Source organism: Octopus bimaculoides, chromosome 11, assembly GCF_046866305.1.
Source record: "Octopus bimaculoides isolate indiv1 chromosome 11, ASM4686630v1, whole genome shotgun sequence".
Classification (NCBI taxonomy): Eukaryota; Metazoa; Mollusca; class Cephalopoda; order Octopoda; family Octopodidae; genus Octopus; species Octopus bimaculoides.
The window spans coordinates 52643867-52655895 of record NC_142938.1 but is presented as its reverse complement, the minus strand read 5'-3'; the positions used below and the strand labels follow the sequence as shown (position 1 = coordinate 52655895).

Sequence of the window (12029 nt, the reverse complement as noted above, 5' to 3'; positions counted from 1 at the left end):
ATTATTTGCCAACTATTTTAGTAAAATAGCCAACAACCACAGCAAGGGACAGATTTCTTTCTCTTTATTGTTTCTCAACCATAACAATCGTCTAGTGTAGACTACACACACACAGCAAACCACAAGCTCAGTAACTTCAAATGCTAACTAGAAGCATATTATTCTATCTGCTTCACTCAACTTAAGTAAACTTTAATACCAGTGAACACTTCAACTCTAGTAACAAACTCAATCCATGATTTACTTGAGCTAATTTATTAGTTAAAGGCTTATAATTGTCACATCTGATATTAACCCTTTAGCATTCAGATTATTCTATCAAATATAATGCTTATTTATTTACATAGTTTTGAATTTATCTTGCATTATCTTATATGAGATTACAGTTATGTGGCTGTATATATCTTAGACTAACAATGTAGGGTAGGTGCAAGAGGCAGGATCTGGCCAGTTTGAACATAAATCAAGTAGTGACTTTTGGCCAGATATAGCCAGTTTAAATGTTAAAGAATTAATCAACATGTGGCTGATATTGATATGAATAGGGTTGTAATTAAGGTGGCAAGGTAGTAGAATCATTAGCATGTCAGGCAAAATGCTTAATGGCATTTCATGTCTTTACGTTCTGAGTTCAAATTCAACTGAGGTTAACTTAGCCGTTCATCCTTTCGAGCCAATAAAATAAGTACCAATTGGACACGGGGGTTGATCTAATTGACTTGCCTCTTCCACCAAAATTGCTGGCTTTGTGCCAAAATTTGAAACCAATATAAAATGGGATATTAAGTTATAAGTTCAATTTCTCCTTGGTTAAATGCGTTTTTTTGTAAATTATATTCATTCAGTTCTTTATAGATCTTAAGCAAATCTTTTTCTCTTTCTCGATAAGTTTGTTAAAAGAGACTCAAAACAAACTGAGTCCTTCATTGTTAGGTGCACAAGTTGGGCTAGTATCTCATAATATGGCACATATGCTGTATCCTTAGTACTGTATCTCATGTACTGTACTATATCCTGAGATAGACATGCTACTTCATTTATTCCTAGTTAGATGAAAATTATATTTAAAAAGGACCCACTTAAGATTTTGAATGCAACACTACAAAAGATGCCTCACCAAATGTGTTTCCTATCATTCTCACAATTTTAAAGATTGAAACATTTTCAAAATATAGTAACTCAAGAAATAATATGTCTGATACTGCTCTATATGTGATAATTGTTTTTACCTTTTGCTTGTTTCAATAATTAGACTGCAGCTATGCTGGTGCACCACTTGGAGGAATTTTAGTCAAATGAATTGACACACCCCACCCAGTACTTGATTTTTAAGTCTGCTACTTATTCTATCAGTCTCTTTTGCCATGTTACTGAGGCATAAACATACCAACACCAGTTGTCAAGTAGTGATGCGGGACAAACACAGACACAAAGACACAAAGACACACACACACACACACACACACACACATTAGACAGAAGAATGAGATAACAAAGTCAAGGCTATGAGGAGTTTTCAGGACATTTATAATGATGAAATAGTCTTACAGCTGTTTCAGGGATATTATGGATGGGTCTTCTAGATACTAATACCTCTCATATATTTATATAATATAAATGATATATAGACATATGCATATATCCATACATATATGTACATACCTACATCTATATGTATACATACAGGCATATATGGGTACATATATTCGTTTTGCAAGATTCTTGATGTGAAATCGTGTGTTGAAACAGATATTGTTGTATTTGGGGATGGTCATGTTGCCAGTTTAGCCAATAAAAACACATGCACAATATATTTAGTGTTAATTTGCTTCAGCTTTATTTTATTTTTTACATTAATCATATTTCAGCTGATCGTTAGTAAGGAAAAACACACAAATAAGAAAGAAGAAAGCAAAGGACCACTGATGAGGTCACAGAAGTGTGACAAAAGAACTCTGGCTGAAATACGATTAATGTAAAATATAAAATAAAGCTGAAGCAAATTAATAGTACGTGTGTTTTTATTGGCTAAACTGGCAACATGACCATCCCCAAATACAACAATATATATATATATATATATATATATATATATATATATATATATATATATATATATATATATATATATATGACAGGCTTCGGCCTAAGGCTATAGTAAAAGACATTTGGCCAAAATGCCACACAGTGGGACTGAACCTGGCTCGGAAGCAAACTTCTTACTGCACAGCCACATCAGCATCTATTATGGTAATTTAAATCCTTAGCTAGAAAGTTTTACCTAGAAACTTTTTTCAATTGAAGAATGAATTAAAATTCATTTAATCAAAACTAAAGCAATGATTCATCAGTCTTGTGTAAGTGAAAGATTTTTTTTACTTGATTAGAGTAATTATACTTTCATTTGTTAATTAATGCAATGAACATAAGGGTTCGGTTCATAAAATTTTATGAAGCTATCACATCATGTGATCTTGTATCTGGAGAAGTTACAGAATTTTTTAGTAAAATCTACACTGGGAAGTGGGGGTGGGGGTAGCTTTCTATTGCTGGCAGCCATGGAACCAACAAATGTTTCCAGATTTGGTTTCAATTCCCAATAATTTGGTGAATTAAAAACATGCTGTGTTCAGAAACATTTTTTTGTCTTTACCTGCAACGAGTTTGAACACACAACATGTAAACTGAAATTAGCATATATAGCTGGTCCTCACAGCTTTACTCATAAGAATTAGATATGTCTGTTATACTCCAGAGATAATATTGCAAAGTTATAATAACATAGTGGAAACATTAAATAATTAAAGAATAATTGTAGACTGTTACAACTCTGACATGCAGACAACAGGTTAGAGGACAATATGTATCAAAGGATGATGACTAATAGGATTGATTTTACACACAAAGAGATGAAGAATAGGAACTTGATGGGGTCTTTTAATATTAATACTGAGCTTGAAAAACAGAAAACAGCTTAAAAGGTATTCCAGTAGAAGTTCTCTCACTGTTCTTGATGTTTTAATTTTATATTGTGCAACAAAAAATTCTTATTATAAAGGAGGTTAGAAATATAACCGGAACACTTCTAAGAAGATATTTACATACCATTAACAGAATTCTGAATGTTACTGACATTCAGTGAATAAGCATTTGCATAGCAATATTGTCCCATTCCTGATTTCACATATTGAATATAGGATAGATTGCAAAATGTAATTCATAAACGTTTGCTAAGAAACAAATAATTGCATATAATCAGGGTGGCCACAATTAATAAAGGTTTTATTATGAGACAGAGATAAAAAAAAAAAATAAAAAAACTCAATTAATTGAGATAACTAAAATAATTGTGGCACATGGAAATATGATCTTTGAAATCTGGTACACGGCCTGGGCAAACATCCCCTCCATCTTGGAACCATCTGGATTGTTCAGATGTGATGGGAAGTGACTTGATGGCCTCACGCTGCGCCCCTGGTCACAAGGCAGATGCCTTGTCTGGGATGCTACAGTTAGCAACTCCTTTACTTCTTCTCACATCCTTGATGCTGCAGTCAGGACGAGATCCACAGCTTCTGCAGCTGAGCAGAACAAAATCCTGAAATATGTGATCTGTCGGCCAACTACATTTTCCATCCTGTGGCGTTCGAGACATTTGGTGGGGGTCGGACCACTGACTGCAAGATTTCTGTCTTCACTGGCAACTCACATTGCAGAGGTAACTGGTGAGGACACTTGACTGTTCCAGTGCATCAGCCTCGCTATCACTTGTTGATCAAAGTTACATTTACCAGCGGTGAATCAAGGTGAAGTATCTTCTTTTAAATGTTAACCAATCGCTTATTGACATATACATATACATGTGTGTGTGAATAAATGTATGCATATATATATGTATATATGTGTGTGTATACATATGCATGTATGTATGTATGTATGTATGTATGCATGTATGTATATACATACATATATATATATATATATATATATATATATGTATATATATATATATATATATATAAATATATGTATATCTATATCTATATCTATATCTATATCTATATATATATATATATATATATATATGGTGGTTGTCTACTCCTTACACAGAGTTTGACCACCACCTGCACCTACACCTTAGCTCTTTCATGGCGTCTGATGTGGCTTTTTAAATCAGACAATGTTTTGAAAAAACACCCACACAGATTGCACCTCTGATTTGTACTATGAATACTTGCAGGTAATTTCTGCGCAATGTGGATCCTAATATGTCTTTTAAGACCCCCATTGGATTTGCAAGCCCTCTGGCACACACCACATTCAAACGTGTGCACAGACATATAATCAGAATAGCTGGTTGAAGTTTGTTTTCCATGGGTTCGCATATATATATACACATGCACCATACATATACATGCTTATATATATATAAACACAGTAACATACACACTTACGCACTCACATATGTGTGCATGTATGTGTATACATGTGTTTTATTGGCAAAAATTCAGAGATAAAATAGTACAAATAATAACATAAAATCCATCAGTAGTTTTACTTAACAGGAGAAGCTAATTGTAATGGTAAGCAAAAGAAACATATTGCTATTTACCTCCCAAAGATCATTCAACACTTCAAAGGCCTCATTTATTTGATTGACGGCTTCTTCTTTATCGTTAGTCTCTAATTGGTCGTTAGCCTTTTCTTCTTGCAGGAAGCTGAACATCTGATCTAAATCCAGGCTGTTTGGTGACACCGGTGGATTGTGCTGAGTCCACATAGACTCAATAAGATGAGCCAGGGATTGCAATTCAGCTCGAGATTGCCTAAATGTAAGAAAAACACATAGAAATTACCATTCAAAAATAATAAAAAAATAAAATAAACATTACAAAGAATATAATATTATATAGCATAATAAAAAAAAAAGCATATCACAACATCCACAACAATTACTAAAACCATTGACTGCAGTAAAATATTCTACATAATTTCTTGAGGCAGTGGGGGGGGGGGGGCCTGTATTGGGTCTCTCAAACTGCTAGAAGCAGTTTTCTTCACCGTTATGAGGTATCAGGTTCAATTCCACTACATGGAATGTGGGGCCAAGCCTTGGTTCTACCCAACTCTTTGACTAACATTGGATGTATGGAAACTGTAGGGAAGCTTATCAGATGGATTGTATGAGTAATTGCAAGGTTCAGCCTTGTCACATACTGTTTCATGTTGCATCTGTCTGGGGTTAAATTAGGGCTACAGTTGTAGCCACATAGACATTAATTTAACAAGTTGGGAGTTCAGTTGATGGAACAATAGAATACACAAGACCAAAAGATCATCATCGATGATGCCACCACCACCACCACCATGAATTATAGGATCAATGATTCATATTCTTTTACCAACTGATACCAAGACTTTATCCATACCTATTTATCAGACGGGCTATGATACCAATATACCATTTTACTTGAGTACACACACACACACATGCATATACACACACAAGCAACAGGCACAATTTCCAGCTTTCAAATTTCTCTCACAGACCATTAGTCAACTAAAAGCTTCAGTAAAAGACATCTTACCAAAGTGTTGTGCAGTGGAATCAAACCCCAAACCTTATGGTTGCCAGGTGAACTTCCTAATCACACAGCAATTTTACAAACCACAATTTGTAAAATAATTATCCTTCAAGCTGACAGTACCAGTGATGTAATTAGATAAGATCTAGTCAATACTGTAATACTATGAACTGTTGAGGTGCAATAAGACCAAAACATGTCTGGAGTTGTCATCATGATTACCACAAATCAGACTCACACATTCTATGATTTCATTTTAGTTTTAATTTTGATATACTAGTTGTCTCCCTTATTTTTCTAAACTAAGAATAATCATTAATGCTAATGATTATTTTCTAATGAATTAAGCATTTTCCTGCACATTAATTATATAAGGCCATATTTAACTATAAGTTCTTTATACAGAAGGTGTCCCTGGATGTCCCTACCTACTTCACAGTCAAGCTTCAGAAAAATGCTAGTGACCCTAACCTTATTCAAAATTGGCCTGCATGACCTGAGCCTTGAATTTCCTGTTTAACAAGAAATTTGAAATATTATCCTGTTTTTTCTATTGCTATTATAGTGATCTCTGCTCCTTGGACTCAAGCTGTTCCCCACCCTCCAACATTCTCATCTCACTCATCTCTTATTCGTTATTAGCTCTATTGATAACAAAAGGAAAGCAGATTGTATGATACTTGTGTATAAAGAAGCCTCATACAATCTTGGAAACTATATATAGTTTAATAAGCACAATATATATTTTTATGTGCTACTATTAGTTTCATGCAATGAAAGCATGCCAGACAGTATTTTCTAATATGTCAGGCAGTTTGGTGCAATCTTCAGGCACAAAAATTGCACTAAGGCACCAGGTGTGTTAAAAAATACTGTCTGCCATGCTTTCATTGCATGAAATTAAAAGCAGCACATAAGATATATATTGTGTTTATTAAATAATAATTATCTCTCACCAGATGGAGTACTTTTTTTTTATTGATATTACTATTATGGAACAGTACCCTATACAGAGTGTCCTAAAATTAAGGCAACCAACTTTTTACAAAATAAAATATTGTTATATTTCAGGTCCAAGCATTGCAATGCAATGGTAAAGGAAACACAATGATGACATGACCACATTTATTCGATATGACCAAATGTTTCAAATCACAGGCTTACGTCTAGGTGTGAATACTTCACACATGGCATGCAGCTGTTCTTGTGGGATTGAAGCCCATTCCTGGTGCAGTTTTGCCTTCAGAGCATCAAGCGAAGCATGAGTGCTTGAGACCCTCATCTCCAAAATGAACCAAACAGAAAAAATCCATGGGTTGAGATCAGAGCTTCTTGAGGGCAACACACCCTTGCCTATAAATGATGGAATGCTTTTTTGAATCCAGTGTTGAGTCTGTTTGGAGCTGTGGGATGGTGTCGATTCCTGTTGGAGTCTCCAAGGTGCGCTTTGAAAGTGCTCACTCGCCCATGGAAGCAGTTCAGCTTCTAGAATGTTGCTAATGTATCGATGGGTTTTAATTTTAACACTCAAGGGCACAAAAACAAGGGGAGACCTTCCAGTGGCTGCTACAGCTGCCCAAATCATAACTGACTGTGGATTCTGATGTCGATTTATAAGTCTACCCTTGACAGAGCCAGATATACACCAAAATTGGTCATTCTGGTGATTTACTGTCTGCTCAATGTCAAATTTCTTTTCATCAGTGAACGTCAGGTTGGGCAGCATACCTTCAGCAATCTGACGCAAGATAAGATGACTTCTCTCCAGTCTCATGGCCTTCTAAACTTGCATTAGCTCATGACAGCAGATCATCTTATAGGGGTGGGTCCTGAGATCCTCCTTCAACACTCGATACATCGATGTTTGGCTTATTTTTGCTGTGGCAGAGAGTCTTCTGATGAAACAATGAGGATTTTGCCATATCTTTTCTCTGATACTTTTTATAAGCTGAGGGGTCCACACACATCTTTTTCAGCCATGTCTAGGTCGATCAGCAGTGGAACCAGTCTCTTGAAATTTCTTGACAATTTTTCAGATTGTTGTCGGCTAATTTTAAACATTTTTGCTCTTGCTGTATTACTTTTCTGTATTTTCTGTTATGACTGTATTTTGGCCTTTAGCCATTATCTAATTTATAAATCTGAATTTATTTAATCTGAAACAAAGTGATGTATAAATTTCCTATCTTATCACATTTATAGATAGTTACTAAAGCCCGAAACTTCAATTGCCTTAATGTGTGTGTGTATATATATATATATATATATATATATATATATAGTAGTGGAGTAATGATCTAAGTGGTTCATAGACCATTTGGGGTCTATTTCTAGCAGAGTAGTGTTGTAATCATTCAACACCCTTATTTTTTAATTTTATATATATATATATATATATATATATATCAACTGGCCAGGCTCTCTGTTATTTACAAATGATGAGTGTTCCAACTGAGCGGTCTGCTTGTGAAATTAACGTGCAAATGGCTGAGCACTTCACATATATCAATACTGTTAACTTAGTTCACAGGGAGATTCAGAATGACACAGAGTGTGACAAGGCTGGCCCTTTGAATTATGGATGCAACTCATAATTGCCAGATGAGTGGATTGAAGCAATGAGAACTAAACTGTCTTACTCAAGGACACAATGTGCCACTGGGTATCAAACTCACAAGATTACAATCATGAGCCAGAATACCCTAGCCACTAAGCCACATGCCTTCACACACACACACACACTCTCTCTCTCTCTCATTCATATATTCAGTTGTATATTCCAGTCAGAGATTAATGTGATAAGCAGACTGTTGTTGCTTATGAGGACAGCAGCCATACAAGAAAAGAATAGAAAATTATAGATTCCTCACAATTGATCTCAAAGACTATAATCATATCATATATTGATTCCTGAGAAAATGTAAAATAAAAATAACATATTTGATATTCTTAGTCTTGACCAGAATTACAGTGGTATCACACATTAATCAACATGGTCAATCACTAATCACAAGTCAACATGTTTAATCATTAGTTATTACTCCCTAATCACTAATCAACATGTTTAATCCCTTTATTGATATGTCTACTCCTTTGGTGGTACTATCTTCTGTTAAAATCCATATAGCATACTGTTTTCTTTATTAGGTCTCAAAGATTTAATTTTATGGTTAAACTAATATAAAAATGCATGTGTGTTTTTTGTTTTTTTTAGTTGTAGGAAAACAATGATGTTATATAGATTTAGTTAATAAAATACAAGAAATTTAAAAATAAACAATACTCAAGACAAGAGTCTGAGAGAAATCAATGTTTGATTATTTTGTTGAAGCAAGGTTTTTGTTATCTTAAGCCATGCACTTGCACGCAGAAAGTAAGTCAAATAAAAATGACTTTGGAAATGGTTCCTTCAAATAACGGTCGTTCTACAGTAAGAGTAAGCTACCGACATACTGCATCCTTGACCTGATTGCAGTTATTTCACTTAACTTGCATCACTAATGGATTTGTAAAAAGCATGCTTGTCACATAATCTCACTTTCCTTATCTATAATTATGAGGCCTTTAAAAAAAATTGAGGTAATCAATATTGCTTAGTTTCCAGTTACGAACTGGAAAATCATAAATTTTAAGTTTATGGACATTTTGACTTCACTCTATGAAAGAGGGATAAACGTATTCATATACTTGTAGAGGTTTGGCCGATGCTGGTGTCGCATCACTAGCACCTCTTCCTGTGGCATGTAAAAAGCACCTTCAAGCATTGCGCCTCATGGAGACAATGTGGCCAATGCTGGTGTCACATAACTAGCACCTGTGCCAGTGGCATGTAAAAAGCACTTTCCATGCATTGGGCCTCATGGAGGCAATGAAAAATTGACCAAAACCTTCAGCAATATGCCATGCTTGAGACGAAGACCCATCAAGTTACATGAGATCATAGTCATGACAGATACTGAATCCATTCAACTGGCATTCATTCCAGTGGCACATAGAAGCACTTGTTACACTCTCAGAGTGGTTGGCATTAGGAAGGGCATCCGTCCATAGAAGCCATGCAAAATCAGGCTGAAGTCTGGTGCATGCCTCAGCTTGGCAGCCCTGATCAAACCATCCAATCCATGCCAGCATAGACAACAAACGTGTGATGATGATGATAATGAGGTTCCCCATCAAATGTCAACAGCTGAAGGAAAAGGGATGAGGCTATGAAAAGCACTAGAATCTTTATTAATTCTTATCCCCTATATTGTGTCTACCACCATCACCACCACTCCAACCACATGCCAATCCCTATGACCACTGCTTTTCACTCAAACCTCAGCCCTTTGAAAGTTCCTCTCACTCTGTCTTTAATGCAGCTATTAATTTGTTCAGGAAGAGCATCAACTACATTAATCTAATGGTGTGCAAGAGCTGCAAAGGCCATAAAAACATCGTTTTGCTTCCTTTAGAATGAACCAATGAAAAACATTTAATCTAGAATCAACAGATATTACCAAATTTGAATGCTTTGGATGACAGGTGTAAGCCTTGAGGATTAAGATTTGTTTATCAAAGGAATTGCTTATTTATTCATATTGTTTTGAATTAATTATGCATTATCTCATAGCTTTGAGATTTCAATGGTGTGTTTGTATATTTTTACAATGACATCGTTGGATAGATGCGAGATGTTGGATCTGGTCAGTTTTAATTAAAAGAGGTAGAATATTTAGGCTGGATGTGGCCAGATAAATGCTAAAGTGTTCAATTTAAATTTTACAGATCACAGATGATACTGTATTGAGGTCCTAAAGACATAACTGGTGTCTTTTCGAGCATATCAACTAAATAAGTCTTTGCTATGAGACATCTTCATAAGCCTTACTTATCACCAGTTATGTAAGGAATCAATAAATGAAATACTTAGTCCTCTGAAAGATAGAGAGGGTTAGTTTTACTCCTTAAATAATGTCTACAGTTTTCTTTGGCTAGCCTTGCCATAAGATTTAGCCTGCATATGGTCTGACAGTTAGAGTACCATTGTTCTTCCTCAATAAACTTTCCATATGCCGACATTTACTAAGAACTCATGACTATCTCTCCCCATTACAAGAAACATTGCCGTGAATTCTTTTAAGAAACTATTTCAACTTTAACCCTTTCGTTACTGTATTTATTTTGAAACGCTCTGTGTTTCTTTGAATTACTTTAAATATAACAAAGAATTTAGTAAAATAACTTAGTTATCAATCAGCTAGTGTTAGGAACATAAATTGTGACTAAGGTTTGGTAGAAGATTTTCCTTCAAAACTTATAAAAACAAGACATTTGTACTCAGAGCCAGAGCCGGTTTCAGCCAGATTGGTAACGAAAGGGTTAAAACCAAAACTACCTACAATCATCAACAAATAACACAGAGGTATTTCATTTTTATCTCGTTATTCTTTAAAATTCAAATTCTAGAAATATATTTGTATACTAAAAAATAACTGCTTTTTATTTTCCTTTTAAACCAACAATGTTGGAATATTTTTAAAGGCAATTTTTAGTTGTGGATTTGTTGAAGAAGTCAAAAAAAAGAAACGCCATCTAATTTGGAATCATTTTTATGTTGGCTTCAAAAGAAGAAGAACTAAGTACAAACATGTTTATCCAAATACAAATCCCAAACTCAATTATCAAAACAAAAACTGAAAAACAAATAAGAATTGAAAGGAAAAGAAACGGTTTTTCTTATAGAATGGCATGGAGATTATTGACGGCAGGAATGTGTCTTCTAAGACATTAGCTAAAAATATCAGGAACTCTAAGATAGCTGGAACTGTAGGGGTCAGGCATTGAAACAGAGATAAAACAGTGGTTAGCGAAAAGTGAATTTCCTTAATTCAATAAATCGCTAACTACCTCCCCAATTCCACCCAACCATTATTGCTGTTACTACTACTACTACTACTACTACTACTACTACTACTACTACTGCTGCTGCAGCCGCCGCCGTTGCCACTGCTGCTGCTACTACTACTACTACTACTACTACTACTACTACTACTACTACTACTACTACTACTATTACTACTACTACTACTACTACTAATAATAATAATGATAATAATGATAATAATGCTTACTTCTATATCAGCATCTGTACAAACCACATTAACATACCGACAAATACTACTACCACTACTACTACCAACAATTACAGTTAACACTGAAACTACACCACTACAACTACCAACACTACAGTTATTGCTACCACAATAACCACTATAAAAATAAAACCACCACCACTACCACCAAAAGCACTACATCATTCACAGCTCAATCAACCATACACTAATACAAGGTTTAGCACAACTTACACCAAATACAATTACCACCACTACTGCCACCACCACCACCACTATCACCACTACCATCAATGCCACCATAACCATGACCAATGTAACCACTGACACC

General features: G+C 34.9%; 1 protein-coding gene across 2 annotated transcripts in view; it reads right to left on the bottom strand.

Annotated features, from left to right (window-relative positions):
• LOC106873920 (unconventional myosin heavy chain 6) overlaps positions 1-12029 on the bottom strand; it is a 543260-nt gene that overhangs the window by 222661 nt on the left and 308570 nt on the right. For both annotated transcript variants that reach the window (XM_052971791.2, XM_052971792.2), the window contains exon 18: positions 4613-4826. In XM_052971791.2, coding sequence (XP_052827751.1) covers positions 4613-4826 — 214 coding nt within the window. The remainder of the gene's footprint in view (positions 1-4612; positions 4827-12029) is intronic.